Source organism: Pezoporus flaviventris, unplaced genomic scaffold (genome assembly GCF_033815535.1).
Source record: "Pezoporus flaviventris isolate CSIRO_AGI_PZ_B2104156 unplaced genomic scaffold, CSIRO_AGI_Pfla_v1 ptg000073l, whole genome shotgun sequence".
In the NCBI taxonomy this organism is placed as follows: Eukaryota; Metazoa; Chordata; class Aves; order Psittaciformes; family Psittacidae; genus Pezoporus; species Pezoporus flaviventris.
The window spans coordinates 5,840,239-5,862,188 of NW_026892621.1; the positions used below are offsets into that span (position 1 = coordinate 5,840,239).

The 21,950-nt window shown below is 40.7% G+C and overlaps 1 protein-coding gene across 2 annotated transcripts in view; it reads right to left on the reverse strand.

The window, feature by feature from the left end:
• Positions 1-21,950, reverse strand: part of FAM120A (family with sequence similarity 120 member A) — a 55,130-nt gene that overhangs the window by 17,100 nt on the left and 16,080 nt on the right. For both annotated transcript variants that reach the window (XM_061473033.1, XM_061473032.1), the window contains exons 4-12: positions 18,251-18,379; positions 17,668-17,764; positions 16,524-16,624; positions 15,970-16,253; positions 14,483-14,570; positions 10,870-11,094; positions 7,358-7,532; positions 1,648-1,897; positions 337-451 (exon numbers count right to left, since the gene is read on the reverse strand). In XM_061473033.1, the coding sequence (XP_061329017.1) occupies positions 337-451; positions 1,648-1,897; positions 7,358-7,532; positions 10,870-11,094; positions 14,483-14,570; positions 15,970-16,253; positions 16,524-16,624; positions 17,668-17,764; positions 18,251-18,379 (1,464 nt within the window). The remainder of the gene's footprint in view (positions 1-336; positions 452-1,647; positions 1,898-7,357; positions 7,533-10,869; positions 11,095-14,482; positions 14,571-15,969; positions 16,254-16,523; positions 16,625-17,667; positions 17,765-18,250; positions 18,380-21,950) is intronic.

The following is a 21,950-nucleotide window of genomic DNA, read 5'->3' on the forward strand; positions in this document are numbered from 1 at the left end:
TTTATAAACAGCCACACAAGGAATAAATCTTTTCTTTTTCTTTTCTATCTTTTCAGTGGAAGCACATTTATTTCCAGCTTTCAAGAGAGAATTACTTAAGAATTGTGAGAAAAGGCTTTGCAGTATAGAGTACATTTAAGGTTTTAGTTACTTACCCAAGCAGTGAAGCAGAATCAGTTATCAATCTCTGCAACACTTTAAAATACTAAGACTAATATTTTGGAAAGTATCGGTAATTATGCAAGGCTTTTAGCAAGACAGTCATATACACATCACCCACTAGAGTTAACAGTATGGATCAACTGGGAAGAAATCTCTTATATAGTTCGGAATTACCTTGAGTTCCTGAAGCTGGTCAGGTTCATAGAGCTTTGGAGACAATGCTTGGGCAAGAAAAGCATCAAGTTCCTGGCGACGAAGTATACGCACCCCCGGCCACTGTACCATATACCTACAGAGGAAGCCCAGAATTACTCAGAAGCTTCCTTCAATAGGATCAGAAATCATAAGAATGCAACAATAAAACATCTTTCTTGCTGTTTAGACTTGAATAGTTCAAAAGACCTAAACACTAAATAGATTGGAAGTTTGAATTTGTTTAAATCCATATGGAAGAGCTACTGACTGTGGATCGGTTTGCAAACCCTGCTTCTGGGGGAGAAAGGGAAGGACAGGCCACCAAACCAGAATTTAAAACATAAGTGGATTCTAAAAATAAAGTTATAGAAAGATTAATGGTCTTTACAAAACCAACAATTTATATATGCCACATGTCACAGGAGAGAAACATGCTGTGCAAATGAAATGAGGAGCTCTGCTTTAAGATACCCATTAGACTATTTTGGTATCCTTTCTATTCTATAAGGAGAAAAAGAAGGATTTTTAGTGCTGAAAAGGCGAGACAAAATTCCACAGAACTGAAGACATATACATTTATCATTTTCAAAAAATGGCTTGAAGTTTTTCCATGTGCAACATGCTAAACTTAGATTCTGCCAGATTTATAAGCTAGTTGTATGGAAATAACAATCCCTTTCCAAAAACATAAGCATCTCTCAATGCCTGTCTATTTTCTATCTGAGAATCAAAGAATATTTTGGACCTTGTGACTTTCCCTTTGAAAAGCTGAACTACAGAATTAATACTTCAACTGTTGCTTATCATCATCTCAAGCAGAGGAACAATTCTTACACATGGAATCCAACACACCATAGGCAAAGTAGCATCCCTGTGAACTTGGCATCTGGATAAGCTGCTAGGCAGCTGTTCTCCAAGAAATCTGTTCTCTAAGAACTCTCTCTTTTGCTTTACAACTTCACCAACACAGCCTCTGAGACACCAAAAGTTATTTTTTAGTAGCTGAAGCCTCAAGTAAGGGTAAACTACTACAAGTGCTACAGGGGCCTCTTTGCAACCCAGGCTTTTTTTCCTCCTCCCTTCAGTCCTCTAGAGACTGAAACACCAAACGTTGAGCACACAGCATTCTTTAAAGACTCACAGCAGCAACGTTCTAAAACCAAAGCAAACCTCTTCTCCTACTGATGTTGCAATTATGAATACTTTCTATATTCATGGTTTAATACAAAATTAAGTAGGTCAGAGAGATGACCCTTCCTGCATTCTGCTTTACCTTAATGTAACACTGACCTTAGTACACAACAGAGCACCATAAGATGAGTGGGCACATTAGTTGGATTGAGCATTGCTGGTGTATCTGATCTCATACAGGCCAAAAACGCCCTCATTCTTCGGTTCTTGTCTTCCACTGCTTTTCCCAGCCACAGCTTCTTCAGGTTGGGACAGGTCCATTCCCTGAATGCGAGTGCTTCCACCAGCTCAGGGGTTTGAGGAGACTTTCCTTTGTAAGCAGCCCACTCTTTAATTATCACTGGTGAAACTGCAAAGTGGCAACAGTGGAAAGAAAACATTCCAGTTAACACAAGAAATTTACATCCAAAAAGCATCACTTGGAAACTTCAGTGGACACCGATGTTCTGCATTACATGTACTACATTGCCAAAATGGTAATTCAACCTCTATAGGGACCATCTCTCAACAGTGACCACTTCAAAATTCACTATATGCAGCCAGCTGCACAGTAGGAATGGCACATTAATATTTTCAAACATACAACATAAAGGAACTACATCTATTTTTCTAAAACAAGCAGCAGAATTTGAAAATGCAATTTTCCCCAACAATATCTGTGTCATCAATCAAAACCCTACAGTGATAAATTAAAAGAATACATAAAGAGAAATATATTACTGCACAGGGCTTGGAGCAAGCTGCTCTAATGGAATGTGTTCCTGCCTGTGGCAGGGGGCTGGAACTGGATGAACTTTAAGGTCCCTTCCAACACAAACCAGCCTGGGGTTCTGTTTTCTGTGAAGAGGTCAGTATTTTTGTGTCTCCTAAGCTCCCTTTCAGCCACACCAAAGACTCTTCAACTCTTGAGTGCTGCTACATCACCTCCTTTTTTATGTGTGGAGGCAACAGAAATGGGACACAGGCTTAAAAAAAAGAAAAAAAAAAGCCAAGACTGCAAAATGATCCCTCTGGCCTTGGAGTGACCCCAGCTTTGACCAGCTCAGAATTTGTCTGCACCCTTCTTAACTCAGAGCCCAGTTATGTGGTGTGGAAAGATTCAGGCAGCTTGTTAGTGAAGCCTCAGGTTACAGCTCAGAGAGATCTGCTGCAGGAGCACAGACCTGTTCCTGCTTCTCAAAACGCCCCTGCCATGGACTGAGTGGCTGGCGCCAGGAAAGCCCTTACACAGCCTCCGCCAGCAACCACACCTCGGCCTTACAAGTCATTTCACACTTAGGAGCAGGCAAACCATGGCACAAGTGATGGTCAGGATTACAGAAGAACCTCCAGAACATCCCAAAGCACTCTCAGGCTTTTCTGGAACAAAACTAGCCTAGCATTATAGGTACATTTCCTATAGCTCAGGGTAAGTTTTACAAAGATAACATGCAGCAATGAAATAAATATTCTGATATATTTAGTGGGTAGACTCACTACAAAATCATGTTCTATTCTGGTTACTACCAGTCTTTGATTGCCACCAAGCCATAGAAGACAGGCTTCACCAGCCAGCAGCGCTGCTCTGGCAGCTGCGCAGCTCATCACACTGGTTTTCATCTCCTGCTCAGGCCTGGGACAACAAACATAAACAATGGAAGGATGGACTCTTTGTAGGCTTTCAAAGACTCATTTAATTGCTTTAGGTCTTAAAAGCAAAAGACACTTTTGGACCAAAACTTGTCAGCTCTCTCAGGAAACAGATGGAAAACAGAGTGCAGAACAGTTTCATCTGTTTGCAGTAAAGAAACCCCAACCCCTTGACAATGGACATAAAATAGCTGTTCGTGTTCTGGCATTCTTTTTTCTTTCCTTCAACCCCATTTGACAATGGAGGTGATACTGAGGCCTCTCCAGAGGCAAGCAGATGCAAACTCCACATGCACACCACATTTAAGCCCCCTCAGATGACTAACTCCTCTGCTTCTAAGCTCCTGCAGCAGTGAAAGACAACAATTAAACTGAGCTGTACCCAACACAAAAGTTTCACTGTTGTTTCTTTCACATAGTTCAATGTAAGGACCTCAAGCATAGAAGAAGGGAATATTTTCTGTCTCTCTTTTCTATCTACAATCCCATGTTTCCACATTCAAACCTGGTTCAGAGTTTTTAACCTGGGGATGACAACTCCCATGACCAACCACGTTCAGGCTGCAGGAAGACACCTCAGTCTGCTCTCAAAATGTACCCTCTTCAGTAACACGCTACCTGCAGAGGCCACACTGGAGATCCACCCTGGTCTCAAAAGTTCTGTGAAGTAATTATTATTATGGACTAGGTAACCATGCTTCTTGCGGAATGGTTTTATATGAAGGTCCCTCCAGTGGACTGGCAGAGAGTGCCCTCTCTGAATGCTGGGGATGGGGAACTACAGCTGTACTTGACAAGTAACTGTAGCACCGCCCACCTAAATTTAGCATTTAACATAGCAGATGAATCCAGGACTTGTCCATATCCACGGATTTCTTGAGGGCTTCCTACACCTTTGACAACCTGTACTGGGACTGCTGCCAAGCACATCCCTTCCTCAGCTGCTGAGGATCTCTGTCCTCAGAGGAAAGCTCTTTGCTTTCCCTCCAGGACTTCCAGTTGGAATAAGCAATGTCTACCCTGAAGACTGAAGACTACAGTGAACACTCTGATCAGAGTGTGTGCGGACACAACATCACAGTGTAATTATACTGCGTTTTATAATTCCTCCTATAATTTTATAATTTAAAATTCCTCCTGCTGCTGATCAGATGCGAATACTCAAAGTAGCCTAAGCAACTGCTCTGAACATTACCCTTATGACATTTTTAGGTCAACCCAAGTACAAAGGGTCAGCATCAATCTGTATGAGAGTAATAACCTTCTTGATGCATATGGGAATGCTGTTACAGGCTCTACAGTCACTAGCAACAGCATCCTGCATGCTGAAGCTGTCTGTTAGAGCCCTTGTGGCTAACTGCACCTCATGTGGTTTTGGTATTCTCTTGGCATTTTTTTCATGCACTGAACACAAGGTGTCAGGTACCCAGTACCTCTAGAAGATGAGCTAGCTAATGCAGATTAATCAAGGCTCATTTTTAACCTTGTAATCTTAACTGACAGCACAGCTTGAGCTAAGCTTGACTCTGCAGCAGGGCTACTGCCCAAAAGATACAGCTTTCCTTTTGGAAGAGCTGAATACACCCTTGATGGAGAAGAGCACATCACAAGGTGGCTAGGCTTGAAACAACACACTTTTGGATCCGACCACGAGTCACGACAGCTTGAACAAGTGTGCATTTTCCCATAGAGTGGAAAGGGCAGATGGTTTCAGCTGCACATACGTATTTACCAGAACATGGGAAATAGCCTGTTTCAGAGCTTCAAAAGAAGAACAAGTCAGAGATGAAGTTTCCCTCTCCTCAGAAGGAAGGACAGTGCAGCAAATACTGTCCTTGGCAGCAAAAGCACAATCAAGAAGTTTGTGATTCAGCTCTTCATACCCTCTGGGAGCAGACATGAGGACATGGACAGCAAAGGCATTAGTTAGCAGACATTATCATTGAAGAACCTTGCTGAGTACTTCTTACAACATATCTGTTGTTTCTCATTGGCTTTTCCACTACATAAAAAATAATAACGATTTAAAAGACAGGAACTCACCCATTTTATGAAAGATTCTTTATGCTGCTATGTATTTAATAATAATACTCATGTCAGTTTATTATGTAGTTTTCACAGCCTCCTATAACCGCTGCATACAGTATACTTGCAAATTACACATGCACGATTATTATGTTGCCAGTGCTGTGGTGTGCAGAACAAAGATGACAGGGGCTTAGATACTAATATATTCATTCCCTTTCTACGTAGATCTTAGGGGCAACATTAAGTTTCTGTAGAAATTAATTTCTTAATTCTCTTAACATCTCTCAATTCTTCAGTTTTCTCTTGTCTTCATTACTGTGCTTCAGAACTCGGTCATTTTAGAGAGCAGCAGAAAATCAAATCAAGACACTGAAGGAGAATAGGCACCACTTGTTCACTGTACCCAGGGTCCTCAGAGGAGTTAGCATGGGCTAACTAGTGTGACTAAATGAGCAGAGAAATCTGCTCTTGCCAGTGAAGAAGGTATTCTCTCAACGCACTGCCTGAGTCTTGCCCAACCTGCCCAATTTTTGCTACTTAGTATGAGAGGTGACCAAAATAAATGTGCTTCTGCAGCATCACCCTTCCAAGCCACATGTTTGCATCTTATTTCAAACCCATCTTCACCAGAACTGTAAACTCTGCAGTGAAGCAACTAACTTCTGGGCAGACATTCAGGTTTATCTTCCTATTTTTTAAAAGCGTGGTCAGTCCTAGGACCGAAGTAGGTCAGTAGCTGAATGTGTCCTGCAGCAACACTTGCCAGAGCTCCTGTAACTAAACCGAGTCATCAGCAGTGCTCTTAGCACCCATTGAGAATAAACCTCTGAAAAGCAATGTAAGTGAAAACAGAGCTGACACAGGCTTCCCCAGTAGCCTACAGAGAACATGCTAGGTTTACAAGATAAAAACATTCTGAAACTAGAAGCAGACCTTCAGCACTCAGCTTTTCCACCACTATAAATGTTGCAGTACGCTTTTAAAGACAGAAGTTGAATGAGGATAAATGTATACCGCAAATAATGTCACTACTTTAATCCTGAAATAATCCTGTAACCTGAAATATTCCAATGTTGTGTGAGTAAGAATTAAGAACTTTGTGACAATACATGTGCTGAGATATTGTTCAAGCAAGGTAAATGTTAATTCCCACAAAATAACTGGCCAATATACACAGTTTTTCAAATATCATTGGAAGATTATCATCTCCACTATGAATGTGGAGGAAACATTTCACAATTAAAAATGGAAAAGGGAATGGGCAAAGTTTACTACTGATTCTTTTTACCCTTTTACATATGAAGACTGTAAATAATGCTTTCATAGATCCTAAATCTCCAATTCTTAAATTCAGTCTAGTGACAGCAGACTCCTATATATAAATACTACTGCTACTGCTGCCATTCCCTTAATGCTTTAGCATTCCTTTAACCTTTATAAGATGCTACTGTAAAGTTCAATCACTTCTTTGTATGCATTTCATTATACACTCTAGAATGAGGAAGTTGATCTTTCTGGAATACAGGAGACTTAAAAAGACAACTACCAGATTAATGGGCAGATTAACATTCACCTGAACCAGCAAAGGATCTTTCCCTAAGTCTGTCTGCAGAAGTTCAGTCTCCTCCCGCCCAGATCTACCTTCATCATGCCTACACCTGACTCTAAGGATGCTAAATCATGTTTTTATAGGCCAGCACCTGAAGGACACTAGACATTTGCCAATCCCCCTGCAGTGCGTGTTTTGGAAGACAGGGTAAGATAATACATGTCATTTGCCAAAAAAAAAAAAATAAAAAATCATATGCATATGCACAGAAGTCTTCTACAATTCAGTTCTGCCATGTGCTTTGAACGTTCCATCTCAAACTGATATTACTTGCTGCAAGCCCGACAGCAGCTTGAGCAGACATCTTAACAACAGCTAGAGCCTGCTTAGAAATGGTAACGTTTCCGGTTCTTAAACTACAACAGGACATAAAATTTCAAATCAGCAATACTTTCTCCTGTTATCCATGGGATCAAATAAGCATAAATTCCCCAGCACCAGCTACACAGATGAAATCTTAGAAGCTATTCTCAGTCAAATCACAGCACAAATGGATATGAAAACACAGCAAAGGAAATAAAGAACGGATTCTACAGTACATACATTCTGGTGGAAGTCTGTTCTTTCTAAAAGCAAGTCTTTCAGTTTTCTTTCTGCTTTCTGCCAAACTAAACAGGACTCCGTAAACATACTGACGAACTGGCCTATAAAGGAGAGCAGCAGGAGGCAGGTCTTTGTTGGCTTCATCTTCTATAGAAACAGCAACTTTGATTTCACCCTTTGGCATGAAAGAAAGCAGAAGAAGATAACATGATAGAGTGCACAGGAAGCATTGAGGCATGAATGGTAACCAAATCAGCTCTACTATAAATCCCATCTAGTCAATAAAAACGTGATTCAGCAATAAGGTGAATCTTAGGTATGTGAAGATAACACCAGTGTACGATTTCCATGCACCCTACTTGTTTTCCTCTAGTTAAGTATCCAGGCTCTGATCATTCTTGTTGATTTCTTCTTTTACTTCTTTATCACACACCTCTTTTTTTACCTTTTGCCTGGACTATCTGTGGGTGAAGATTACCTAAACAGTGATCTTCAAATGTGGATACTCTGAAGAGTGAAATAGCACACCTGAATGCAGCACTGTGCTTTCAGACAGTCAAAGCCCATTTGAAGCTGATCTAGATTTCATATAGTCATTAAAAAAAAAAAATTAATGCTGTCTAAGAACCCCTTTCAGGTGCAAGGATTTGAAACAGTACTGGGGACTTGCTGTAAAAAAACATTATGAGAAGACCTGGTCAAAAAATCATAGCTGGGTTTTGACTGCGTATAAGGAAAGTTTTAGCATTTTATACTTTTTCAGATAAAAGTATGAAAGAACCCTCCAGCATTCTCTCTCAAAACAGCAGCAACATTCTGTGTTTTGTGTGTCTGCACTTCCAACCATGCTAAGATTTCCTTGGAAAACAACTGACCTCACTGCATTGCTCCCAGGTGCCAGCCTTCATTTCCAGCACTGTCAAGCACTGCTCCATTTTGCTATTTTCACTTAACCCACACCCCACATTTAAACTGAGGGTACCGTCAGGTTGAACTCGGACAACACTACATTAGGTGTAACGTTATGTCTATAAGGTGTCTCTCTCTACATAACAGCAACGTAACCTGGAACACTTCTATGTGCCAGTTTCTGAAGAATCCCATAATTATTCAGTGAGATACCTGTCAGTGTACTCATGCTGCACTTTAGGTCCCCTGTGCATACCTGTTCAAAAGCATTTCAGATAGTGGGGAAAGAAAAACAGTCTTAAGTAGTACAGATTTATCTTTTATGCAGTCATCTCTAGATTGATTCTTTTCTCTCTGTTGGGAGAGGATGTCTCAAATGCAGGCATTTCATTTGCTTCCTCCCACTGCAAGATATGATACCCCAAGTTGGGTGGGAGTGTTGATCTGCTCTTCAGAGGGATCTGGACAGGCTGGATCCATGGGCTGTGTATGACGTTCGAAAAGGTAAAGTGCTGGATCCTGCACTTGGGCCACAACCACCCCATGGAACACTCTAGGCTTGGGAAGAGTGGATGTAAAGCTGCTCCTAAAAAAGGACCTGTGGGTGCTGACTGACGGAGCCAGACATGAGCAGCTTGTGCTCAGGCAGCCAAGAAGCCAGTGGCATCCTAGCCTGTATCAGAAATAGCGTGGCCAGAAGGGCCATGGAAGTGACTGTCCCCCTGTATCCAGCACTGGTGAGGCCACACCTTGAACCCTGTGCTCAGCTCTGGGCCCCTCACTACAAGAGACATTGAGGTGCTGGAGTGGGGCCAGAGAAGGGCAGCAGAGCTGGTGCAGGGCCTGGAACAGAAGTGGGATGGAGAACGGCTGAGGGACCTGGGAGATTCAGTCTGGAGAAGAGAAGGCTCAAGGGGGACCTCATGGCTCCCTACAAGTGCCTGACAGGAGGATGGAGCCAGGAGGGGCTGGGCTCTGCTCCCAAGGAACAAGGGATAGGACAAGAGGAAACAGCCTCAAACTGCACCAGGGCAGGTTTAGGATGGATATTAGGAAAAAATTTCCTCACCAAAATGCTGCTCAGGCAGTGGAACAGGCTGCCCAGGGCAGTGGTGGGGTCACCATGCATGGAGGTATTTAAGACATGTAGATGATATAGATGTGGCAATTAGGAACATGGTTTAGTGGTGGGCTGGGCAGTGCTGGGTTTACAGTTGGACTCAATGATCTTAAGGTGTTTTCCAACCTAAATGATTCCATGATTAAACATCAAGTAGTATTTAAATGTATTAAGAATATTTGGCTATGCACAGTGTGAAACTCAACTGGGATCAATGGTCTCCATACACCCTTTGATTCTTCTATATTTTTATTTGATAAAGAAATGTTAGAATAAAGAAATGGCAGCACTACATGGCTCAAAACACACACACGGAAATAGGAAATCCAAACATCAACCTTGATGCAGAAACTTTTCTCTTTTATGGATTTCAGATCTCCACTAGAGAGAGGATTATTACTGTCCTGAAGCAGACTGTTTAAATGAATATAAAGGAATAGGCATGTGGACAATGCCATTTTGCTAGATGCTGTGCAAATATGTACACTGAATGGGCTTGATGAATGAAAACCAGGACTAAGGTGTTTTGATCACTGAAGAGGAAGGAAAAAGATTGAAGTTGTCTCATTCTGGGACTCATCTGTTTGCAGTTAAAAGGAACAATGAACTTGGGTCTTTTGAGACTACACTGAGTCAAATACAGAGGTGTGCAGGAACACCTCTGTTCTGGCTCCTTCCTGGCTCAACACAAACCAGACTTCAGCAGCTCCCAGACACACTGGGGCAGATTACCACTGCCTACTTCTGTGAGAAGCTCTCCCATTGCTTTTCAAGGTGTCCTTATGTGACCATTAGGATAGATTTTTTTTCTGCCGGACACAATGAGCAGAGTCCTAAGCTGTGTGAAAATGCTTGCAGCTCACCCGGGATCTGAAGGCCAGCACATGATATAGCCAAAGAACAAAATAAGCCATCAGAAACATTCTGCCAACTAAAATTAACAAAAATTCAGATCATCATCGAGTTCCTCTATAATTACATTCCAGGATCATACAAAAGGGATTTTTCATTTCATAGCTGCCATGTTTCTATCAGGGCTAGCTACCAGGGATAGGAGGGATCAGGTTTTGAGGGAAAACAATCTAAGCGTTTTTGAACACCAAAAATAGAAAAGACTTGGCACAGACACCAGAGCACATACGCAGGAGTTCTCAGATGGAAACAAGCTCCATATAAACACACACACATATATCTATTAGATATATCTGCATATATGAATATATGCAGATATTTTTATATATCTACACACATAGGTATCTAAAGAAATTATTTTGTAAGTAAACGCTTCTAATTATAGTCATCTATTTATTGGAAAAATGTACTAGACAGATCAGTGGTTAGAAAACAGGAGAAAACATTGTTAGCAGTGATAAATATGGACCCAAACTCAAAAGCATGATATATGATGTATATTTATGATACTCTTTAGCCAGAAAAGCAAGTGCATCGTTATTTCACAGTACCTCATTTTGAAATGTCATACCTTGGTTAGGACATGGAAGATGTAAGGATACATTAACCCCTTCTTATGCCTGTGTTCTGCCACTCTTAATACTTCAGGTGCTACAGGAGGTAATGGAGGGGTAGTAATATCCATGTGGTTTCTGGTGGGCATTGACAACAGGCATGGGATTTGTGGATTACTGGTTTGATTCCCTTTGACATCGGCTGCCTGACTTCCTGAAGAAGCACTAGAGGAACCTTCTGCCTGTAACAGAACAAACAAAATCAAGTGCTTTTGAACATGAACAGAAACATGCAAGGAGATGAGCCAAGAGAAACTGCAAGTTTCCTTCTTCACCCACAATGAGAACAGTAAGTCTTCCCATCATGTTGTATCAGTGCGTAGAATAAATTACCCAAACCTGGCTGCAAGTGTTCCAGAAAATCTAAGCTGTCAGCCACTGTTTGCTGAATAAATAAATATTATGGTAAAGCTTTAACTTCTTAACAACAACAGGAATTATTATCTTTAATTTTTAGTTACACAATGCAGAAAGGGGACTGATGACCTTTCAATTAAATGTGAACAGCCTTGTATCTAGAGTATTTCCAAGATACTACCAACTACATGGGTTAACTGACAGTCATCAAGCCTATAATTTCTCTAGACTTCCATTAACACATCCCTTCTCAGTTTGCATTTCAAATAGAAGCAGGAAACACTACACCTTTCATTTTAAAGACATTTATAAACATTATTATAGACTATATAGTGTATGAACTCAAAAGCTTTGTAAATGTGTTGTTCTTTTTAATATAAAATTATTTTGTCTGAAATGATTGTAAGAGAAAATAGCAACATGTTCTGACTGCACCATTAATGTGGCATTTATCAGGAAAAATGTCAAAATTATACTGTAAACTTCCTGGTGAATAAGCCTTTTGAAAGCATTTATGTTGTACTGCTCACAAATACTACCAAGAAAAGTAGTTAATTCCTAAAAATCCTTGTCTTCAAAACGGAAAGCTGTTTTACCTTTAGAGTTCTTATTAGTTTCATGCCTATACACTATCATAGTAATATTAAAAACTTCTGAAACTGAAGTTTGATTTATTCTCTTGATGATAAATCGTGCATGAGTAAAAACCTGGAATCAAAATGGCCCAAGCCCTGAAATACCACAGAACAAGGTACATAAAAACCAGACCCAAACAAGCTCAGCTTGTTCACTCTTCTGAAAAATACAAACCTGCATGTTAAAACCTAAAAACACCCCTCCCCAAAAACCCTCTAGAGAAAGGTCCGTATAAGTAAAAACATGCTTGAAGCAAAATATCAAAGGGGCAATGTTTATTTTCAGATGACATTTCAGACACACAGTCAAAGAGGATGTTACTGAAAGAATGTATTTTGCGTATTTTAGAGCTGGTAATCTAGATTTTATTTATAAAAATGAAAATACACAGAAGAAATGGTGAAAACCTGTAAAACAGAACACTTCTAACACAACATACTAATACAGAATGATTTAGAGACACATGAGCTATCACAGCTCTATTAATTCTGTATCATATTATCAAATATGTACCAGTTTAAACATTTTTGTCTCTGTTTTCTATTACCCCAACAATTAAAAGTCAGTGACAGTGGACCCCAGAGACAAGTTTACAGACTGCTGCTTACTGAGGGCACAGAGTAAAGATGACAAAACCCCAACTGACAGCAATGCTTTCCCCATTTGCCAGGTTGTCCTGGAGCTGCTCCAGTGATAATCATAGAATCACAGACTTTTTTGTGCTGGAAGGCACCTTAAAGCTCATCCAGCTCCAATCCCTGCCATGGTCAGGGTCCCCTTCCACTAGTCACGTTGTATCAGTCCCATCCAACCTGGCCTTGAACACTGCCAGGGATGGGGCAGTCACAGCTTCTCTGGGCACCCTGTGCCAGTGCCTCAACACCCTCACAGGGAAGAGCTTCTGCCTAAGAGCTCATCGCAATCTCCCCTCTGGCAGGTTAAAGCCATTCCCTTTTGTTGTCCTGTCCTAACAGGCCCTTGTCAAAAGCTCCAGATCTAGTCATCCTCCTTTAGGTTTTGGAAGAATAGTAGTATTCAAACACTTCACCTGAGGAGCTACCACAGTTAAACGTGTGGGGTTTCTTTTGTTAGCGATATACCTCCAACCTGAATGAGGTGAGCATACTTCTGCCGTGTGTAATCATGTGGTGAGACAACTATGAGCAAGGGATCTTGACATTTAAGTCAAGTGAAAGGAGTGTCAAACTGCCGCTAGCTGTCTAATCTATGCCAGATTTTCAGCACTTTAGCTCAGAAATTCACAAAGCTCTTTCAGTTGAAAACTTTAGGAAATACTTTTTTGGCATCATCTCTACAATAATGAGCTCATCTACAAAACGGACTCTTAATTCTCCCTGTCATGCTCAACAGATACAACTGTCTTATGTGACTGAATTAAATATTACAATACTGAATTGATATTAAAAAAAAGCACAGGCAAGTAAACTCACAAGCATTTATCTAGGAAGTTGGAGGCATTTAAGCTGAACTGGGAAGCTGAGTGGCTGCTCACACAGCTGGAATTCAGTATGAAAACAGGGCTGCAGCTGGGATGAAGTACCAGCCTTCAAACATGGCCCAGCAAACAGAGAAGGAATGTAATAGGTCAAATTAGCATTTGCATATGGTGACTAATCCCCAGGCAGATACAGTTATCATACAGGGCGTAGTCTGCAAAAATAATAACCACTGATGGATGAAATCATCAGCTTGATATTTTAAGCACAAAGCCCAAGTTTACTGGAATTTCTATGCCAAAGGTATAGGAAAATGTTCTGTTTGCCCGCAGTGTAACTCACTCATGATTGGGTTTTTCTGACACAAAATTAAGAGTTGAACAGTTCCAGCACAAAATGCAGAGATATTAAGTGCAAATGATTGGAACATTCTTTCCAAACACAGTTCAACCTTGAAACACAGACCATAATACTCCTTCATTTGACAATGGGTTTAGATGTTGAAAATAATTAATAGAATGATGTTATGTCTTTAGCAAGGGTTTAATTATCCCACCCTTCCTTAGTTAGGTAGCAATACATTCTAACTAGTCCCACTGAAGTACTTCAGTATGTATTATGTAAAAATCCTACTAGGTGGTTATAAAGGACTTCCACTCCTCAGCTGAGTTTTAATACAATGGTCTGCTGCTAACACTGAAATGTGTGCTAGAGCTGCTCTTACTTCACTGCAGTTTATACAAAATGGACTCTGAATCCACAGACAAACCACTGTAATCCTTAGGAAAAAACAAACCAATGAACTACTGTAAACACAGATAGCAGTATCTAAGGATATAAGGGAGAGTGTTAGCTAAGGAGTAAACGAGTGTATTGGTTTCTATTTTCTATGTACTATTTTCTATGTACTATTTTCTAACGTACCCTATTTAATTTTCATGTATTCACTACAATACTCCTTGGAAAACTTCTGACTGTCCATTAAAGTTCTTGTTTTGTAATTCACCAAACTGTGTAAAAGTTTACACTAAACCCTACAGATCAGTATTGAAAATTCTACTCAGAGTTTTCTGTCTAGCACAAAAGAGTAAGTTGTGATGTTGGGAACTTCAGGAATTACCTTTGTTTGGTCTCTCAGCTCTCCACGTGTTTGACTTTCTGACTGGACTCCTGGTTTTTCCCAGCCAATTTTGTTCCCACTGACATGGCTGAAGGAGAACACAAAGAACAACAGCGTTTCAAAGTACTGCTAAACAGAGTAGGATAACTCCTTGGTGACCTTTAGTGGAACTATGGGGCCAGAGACCCAGGGATACTATCTATGTATTAGAAATGTCAATTTGTAAGAGTCTTGAAGAGACTTTAATACCAACATTTATTGATTTGTACTATGTCAACGTCTGGACTGTATTTAAAAAGCTGTATATTACAGTGACTAAATGCTCATGTAGGGAAAATTCTTGATTGAACTTTAAAACATTTGTCACTATGTCAAGTAATTTCCCTCAAACTGTGACACAGAATCATAGAATAGTTTGGGTTGGAAGGGACCTTCAAAAAGTCATAAATGACACTGTCTAGATTTCAGTTTCTAAACTTACTCCAAACGTACTGCATAAAATGTGAGACAACACTATCAGAAATACTGAAAAATACCTTTTGCTGTTTTTTCTAAAGCAGGTACATTCCCAGTTCTATGCTGCATGGCAGCCATGTAAACATGCTTGTTTTACTAAGCAGAACACCTGATAATATTCAAAGTTAACAGACTGCACCAAAAAAGTGAAGTCTAAGCCATCACACATTATTGTAGACGCATTCAGAATTTACTACCCGGTAGTAACTGATTATGATGCACAGCACCAAACTTTCAGAGGCACTCACAGACCTGCTGATGCCCCAGGGATGTGATTCTCACACCATCACCCCTAATAAGACTAAAGGAAACACAAACTGCCTCTGTTCAGATTTCATTTTTGTGGTTCAGGAAGCAGTAGTTACATCAAAATCTGCATAACTTCATTGCTAAGGACAGACAGACAATTTAGTGCTAGTCAGAAATACTCAGGCAGTAAATAAGGCACCTTAGTAGAACAGAGAAAAACCCTTTTCCCTGCTGCTTTGTTCCACACACAGCCTGGCAATGAGGGCTTGAGTCACTGTCTTGAAGGGTGAATTTCTGACATTCACACCAGATTTCTTTGCAAAGCCACATTAATCCCAAAATTTAAGTAGTGTAAACACTACAAATTCAGTGAAGTTTTAATGAATTATACTGTGAAGTGGAAATATTTCTTTTATACAAAGAACTCGAAGGCTTTATGACATTTACAAAATCTCGCTGTCTCCTTCTTTCAATAAAACAGAAGGGCAGAAATGGAAAAACACCCAAAGTTATTTGGGTTTGGATTTTTGCTTGTTAAGGAAACTGTGACCACAGAGAGCAGCCATAGTGTTTGCAGACACAGTAATATCAAACTGTTTTTTTAAGGCCTACCCCATCACTAATTTGCAGATTTCTTACTTTCACAATACTGCTGAACAATTTTGAAAGTAAATTTATCTTAACAGAAGCCAAGTAAGAAAATACCCTCATCGAAAACTTACTTCACTGCACCTCCATTGCCTTCATCATTGTCAGAGGACGAAGATGTAGAAGAGGCAGGAAAATAGGTAGAATCAACATGATTAGGGCTTCCACTCTGAGCTGGATTGATTGGAGAAGATCGTTCATACAATGGTGTATGTTTTCCTTCATGAGGAATGTTACTGTAGTTGTTCTGCTCAGAAAGACTTTTTCCACCTGTTTCCAAGGTGATGGCTGGCTCAGAGAGACTATATGGGTATGGACCCTGGCCTTGGGCCCCACCCTGGCTGGACATCTGCTGGGCCTAAAATCAAGCAATCTTTCTTAAGTGAAGGCATCAAAAAGGCTTTTCTTCTAACACAGAATACATTTTCCAAATGTACACATTAAAACTCAGGCCTCTTGGACATGGACAGAAATTGCACTACCAGAGTCTGTAGATCACTATAGTTCCAGACTCAGAATTCAATCAGTAAATGCCCATGCTAAATTAGATACACCTTTCCCACCTTGATTTTAGTTTGATGAGCACAGCAGGCTTCTCCCAAAAAGAAGGGCAGAGGGCTAGACTTACCACAGGTTTTGCTTGTAGTGAGGTCTGTGGAATGTTAAGCATCTGAGAAGGAACATATGGTGGCACTATCCCAGGCATACCAAACTGATTTGGTCTGGCTGCTACATTGCAAACAGGGATGGGGAAAAAGAAAAAAGAAAAAAAAAAACCAAACGCTCACTATTTGACACAAATGTTACCCTGTTAATCCTTTTGCTCTCATGGTTTACTTATTCATCCTGTTAGCATTGCTGCCTTCTAGGATGCCTTTAAGTCAGTTTTATTCATCTTTGCCTAAATAAAAATACTTTGTAGCTTGTGAAGCCTCCCTTTGCTTTTCTCACCTCTCAGTTCATTACCTCACAGTTCTGTTCTATCTGGGTATCAAAGGAAGCTTAACAGGAAAAAGCCCCAGAGCTGTCGTAATGAAGAAGCTGGCAAAACCAGCGTCACACAGACACTATCATTTGAGTATCTGACCTAGAGTAGTCTCAATGCCCTTTAGTGCAGGTCTTTGAATGTAAATATGGACATCTATTCCCCCCAAAAAAATTGAGAAGAAAAAAAATAGTCTGTATTATTATTATAGTGTTACCCAGTGTGGCAACTGAATTTAGGAAATTCCAGCTCTAATTAGTTTTAGTGTTAAGAATGAGGTGTGTGGAGTAAAACCTGTGTCCATACAGTTGATTTGTAAGCCTGGAGAATAATCTGCACTGCCAGAACTATCCATGGCTGCAATTTCAGCAGGTATGCTAGGACATGAAAAAAAACAATCAAAGGCTATAAAGGGATTTCTACAACATGTCAGGTGAATCCAGTGAGAAACAGGAAATATGTTTTATAGAACAGAAACAGGAACTGTCTCTATGACTGGAACCAGTAACCAGACATGAGCTCCTTACAGGACCCTACTGTCCAGTGTCCAACGCCAGAACCAATGCAGCAATAGCTAAGAGGAAAATCAGTGCAGGTTGTTCTCTTTTTGGGGAAAGAACATAACCTCTGCACGCATTGTACAAAAACCTTCTTTTGAAATCTCATACACAAGAGTCAATGAAAACTGCCAAAGAATATGAACATTTTTATAAGAGCCTGTTAATGATACTATTTCTGGTTTATCCCAGGTTTTAGTTCAAATGAAGAGTCTTATTTAACTACTTACCTAGGTAATGTTGTGGATGAAATGGCATAGGTTTATTAGTTGCTGAATAATAAGCAACTGCTCTCTTAAATCGAGTAACTTTGTCATCTGTTCTAGACTAAAATAAAGAAGAAAAGATGTCGGCACAAATCCAGGCATATCACCTACAGGTCAGCACGGTACCACAGTTAACATATACTCCATCACATAGGGGATTAATACCTATTGACCCTTGGGACTACAGCACTACTACTGTATAAGAAATATGTCAATCCATGTAAGGATAAAGCTTGAAAGTATCACCTTCATGTGCCACTGACTCCTAATGACAGTGCACAAAGACAGACTACAAAACCCCTCTGGGTATCAAAACCCCTTTGATTATCAAGAATTTAAAGAACTGAGGATAAATGCAGTATTTTTACCTCTGGAAAGTAAAATTAGGGTATCTAAGACACTGCATATACCAAAAGATTCGTATTATCAGCTGATGCAAACTACTGTTTTTATAGAATGCAATTCTTCAACACAAATGTATAATGCCGTTGGTTTTTATATAAAAAACCCCAACAAACCCAAACCAGTATTTTGTGTTATACGTTACCTGTGAATGCTGAAAAACATCTTTTGCTATGGCATCCAGATCAGTGGTGTCCTGAATGTTACGGACATAGTCAGCGACAGCTTTGATCACTACGTCACACGGTGGTAAAACTAACTGGTGAGCACGTACCTGTGCAAACAAACACACAGGCCAGTTTGAACCAACAGGGGAGTGCAGGAGACATCGCTTAGATGGCAGAAAATTAAGCTGCTTATTTACTGAAAACATCAGCTCTGGGACAACAGCACAAGAGGGACGTGGAGCTGTTGGAGCAAGGCCAGAGGAGGCCATGGAGATGCTGCGAGGGCTGGAGCAGCTCTGCCCTGGAGCCAGGCTGAGAGAGCTGGGCTGGGGCAGCCTGGAGAAGAGAAAGCTCCTGAAGGGGAGACCTGAGAGCAGCTCCAGTGCCTGAAGGGGCTGCAGGAAACCTGGAGAGGGGCTTGGGACAAGGGATGTAGGGACAGGCCAAGGGGAATGGCTTTAACCTGCCCGAGGGGAGACTGAGATGAGCTCTTAGGCAGAAGCTCTTCCCTGTGAGGGTGCTGAGGCGCTGGCACAGGGTGTGCAGAGCAGCTGTGGCTGCCCCATCCCTGGCAGTGTTCAAGGCCAGGTTGGACACAGGGGCTTGGAGCAAGCTGCTCTAGTGGAAGGTGTCCCTGCCCATGGTAGAGGATGGAGCTGGATGAGCTTTAAGGTCCCTTCCAACTCAAACCAGTCTGAGATTCTGTGATTCTATGATCCTATATGGGGTTTAGAAACTTCAGGTCAAGCAACCATCATGGACCATTACCAAATTCAAAGCAGTGAGCAGTACTGTGAGCTGGGTGTGAAGAACTGCTCAACCATGGGCAGTCTCTGCTCCTTTGCCCCTGAGCTGCACAATGCTTGCACTCAGCAGGACGGCAAAGAGGCTCCAACTGTATGTCTTACATTTGAGAGAATGCCCGAGGATTTTCTAAAGCTTCTGTCTGGAACCTGTGCCCAGCTCTGGAGCACTCTGCCCTGGGGGGCAGCCAGGGCTTGGCTTTAACATAGTTTAATCTGCCTCTTTGGAAAAATCAGTGATTCAAGACTTCACAGATGATTACTAGTATTTACCAGTTGTTTTTTTGAAGATAATGACAACATGTGAACAATCTTTACCCTTGCATTCTATACAGAGGCATCATACTTTACTAGAAAACACTGCAGTTCAGCCTCGTCACAAATGTTTATGCAAAAATCTGATTAATACTTCTTTAGTTTGGACTTCGCAACTTTAAAATCTGCATTACAAGTCCTTTTTTATATGGAGTCTACTGTAGGTAATTATTTTCTTTCCTGCCCTTATTTGACCCACGTATTACGCAATAGACTGTCTTCTTCATATTTAAACCACAGAATTTTTGCCCAGGTTCACACTATTATTCATTTCCTTTTCCTAATGCCTACTTGTAACAAATGTCAGGATATTCATTCCATACCTGGTCATTCTCTACTAGAGATGAGCTCTACATTCTATGGAGTCTAAACTAAGAACAACTCTGTTTAGTGCAGTCAGTGGTGCAGTAGTTATTTCTATTTTAGATAGTAAACTAAATTTTCATTAGTGGGCATTCTGAATATATATATAACAATATTAAATACAGATCACAGTCACATGTAAGCTTACAGTCACAAATACTAATAATATTCTGCACCCAATCTATAAGAAGCAATGGATCATTGATGATTTAAGTCGTTTTACAAACACCTCCCATTTTATTTTTACAGTAACAATTCTACATCTCTGAAGCAGCTGAATCATAACATGGCTGTGTCATGCTAGATGTGCTCTCTGCAGAGGCCTTGGAGAAATCCAGCATCGCTACCTAAGTGCTTCTGCAGTCTCGGCTTACAAATTCAGTGGATGAAAGAAGTAAGCAATCTATCACTAGTTTTACGTGATCTCCAAGACAGTAGTATTTCATACACTCTATAAACAGCTGGCATCACAACATTCTAGAACTAATACTTCAGCTCAGACCCCAGCAGTAGGAGACCTCATAGCAGCCTTCCAGTATCTGAAGGGGGCCTATAGGGACTGGAGAGGGACTCTTCATTAGACTGTAGCGACAGGACAAGGGGTAATGGGTTAAAACTCAAACAGGGGAAGTTTAGGTTGGATATAAGAAGGAAATTCTTTCCTGCTAGGGTGGTGAGGCACTGGAATAGGTTGCCCAGGGAGGTTGTGAATGCTCCATCCCTGGCAGTGTTCAAGACCAGGCTGGACCAGGCCTTGGGTGATATGATTTAGCGTAAGGTGTCCCTGCCCATGGCAGGGGGGTTGGAACTAGATGATCTTAAGGTCCTTTCCAACCCTAACGATTCTATGATTCTAAGGCCCAGTATGAAGCTCAAGTGAGACATACGAAGGGCTTACTATGTGTATCACCCCCAGTTAGCTGCTTTTACACAGCCTGAAGACCTCACTGGAGCATCTTCTTAATTCCTGAAGTGAGACGTCTAAAAGTATTTATTACCTGATTAGAGACATTTCAGGTATTTGGAAGTTATTTTCATTAACTCTTTCAAAGACATGGAGTCCAGAAGCGAGAACACCCAAAAATCCTCAAAACCCTCCAAATTAAAAATGTCATGACCTACATAGAAGCCCACAGAAAATCAGTTTTGGAAACTGGAATTAATTTTGAGCCTGTAGGGACAGGACAAGGGGGAATGGCTTTAATCTGCCAAAAGGGAGATTGGAATGAGATCTTAGGCAGAAGTTCTTTAAGGGCCCTTCCAACACGAACCATTCCATGATTCTGTCAAAGGCAAACATGGAGGTGAATCACACAGTTGGAGGTGATCAGGTTAGAAAGTGTAACATCTGAAAACAACACCATTTCTTTGTTAGCTATAAAAGGACTACTTCAATTCATGACCACTAACAAAAATCGTAAGCCACCTCTTAATGCACCCTGTAAAGATTAAGTGGGTAAAGGAAATTAATTCTACACAGGTATTTGGCAAAATGAGAGGCAGAGAGCAACATTCCCAGCCCAGGAGCTACAAAAAATATCTTGGTTTTGACAAAAGGAACTTGTAAAAAAGCTTTCTTGAAAAATAACAGACTCACAGATGTGTAACTCCATGGGATTAGTAGGATACTGCAGAAGGCACCTAAGCTACACTTCAGAAAAGCTCTCCAAGTCTGGGACAACTCCAGTTGCCCACTGTCATCAGAAGTGAAGCCTTTAACAGCTAATCAACACAGCATTTACTGCTGTGCCTGCTGGAAACAGATTATCTGTTTAGTTTTATTTTCAAATCATTAGAAAAATACCTTGAATACTGAGTTACTGTGAGGTGCCACACAGAGGACCTAATTTTTTCTTCTACTGGCAGGAGGAAAGGCTGAAGATATGAAGAATACTATAACAAATTAACTGGGGTTTGTTATTTTTGTCTTGTAATTTCTATTAGAGATAGCATCCAAACTGCTTGGATCTTGTAGTGGCCTTTGAACGTTATAAACATTTCATGTGATGAGCCTGTAGTGCAGCTATTCTAATGAAGTTTTCCGAAGAAACAAGAAGTTCCCTAGATGACTAAAAATCCTCTCACATCAGCAAAGCTCAGCTTCTCCCTGAAGACTGGGTTATTCAGTTACAGAGACTTTCTCCTCCTCCCTCCCAGTTGAGAAACTGACCTGCTGCTGCTGCATGTCTTGATGGTA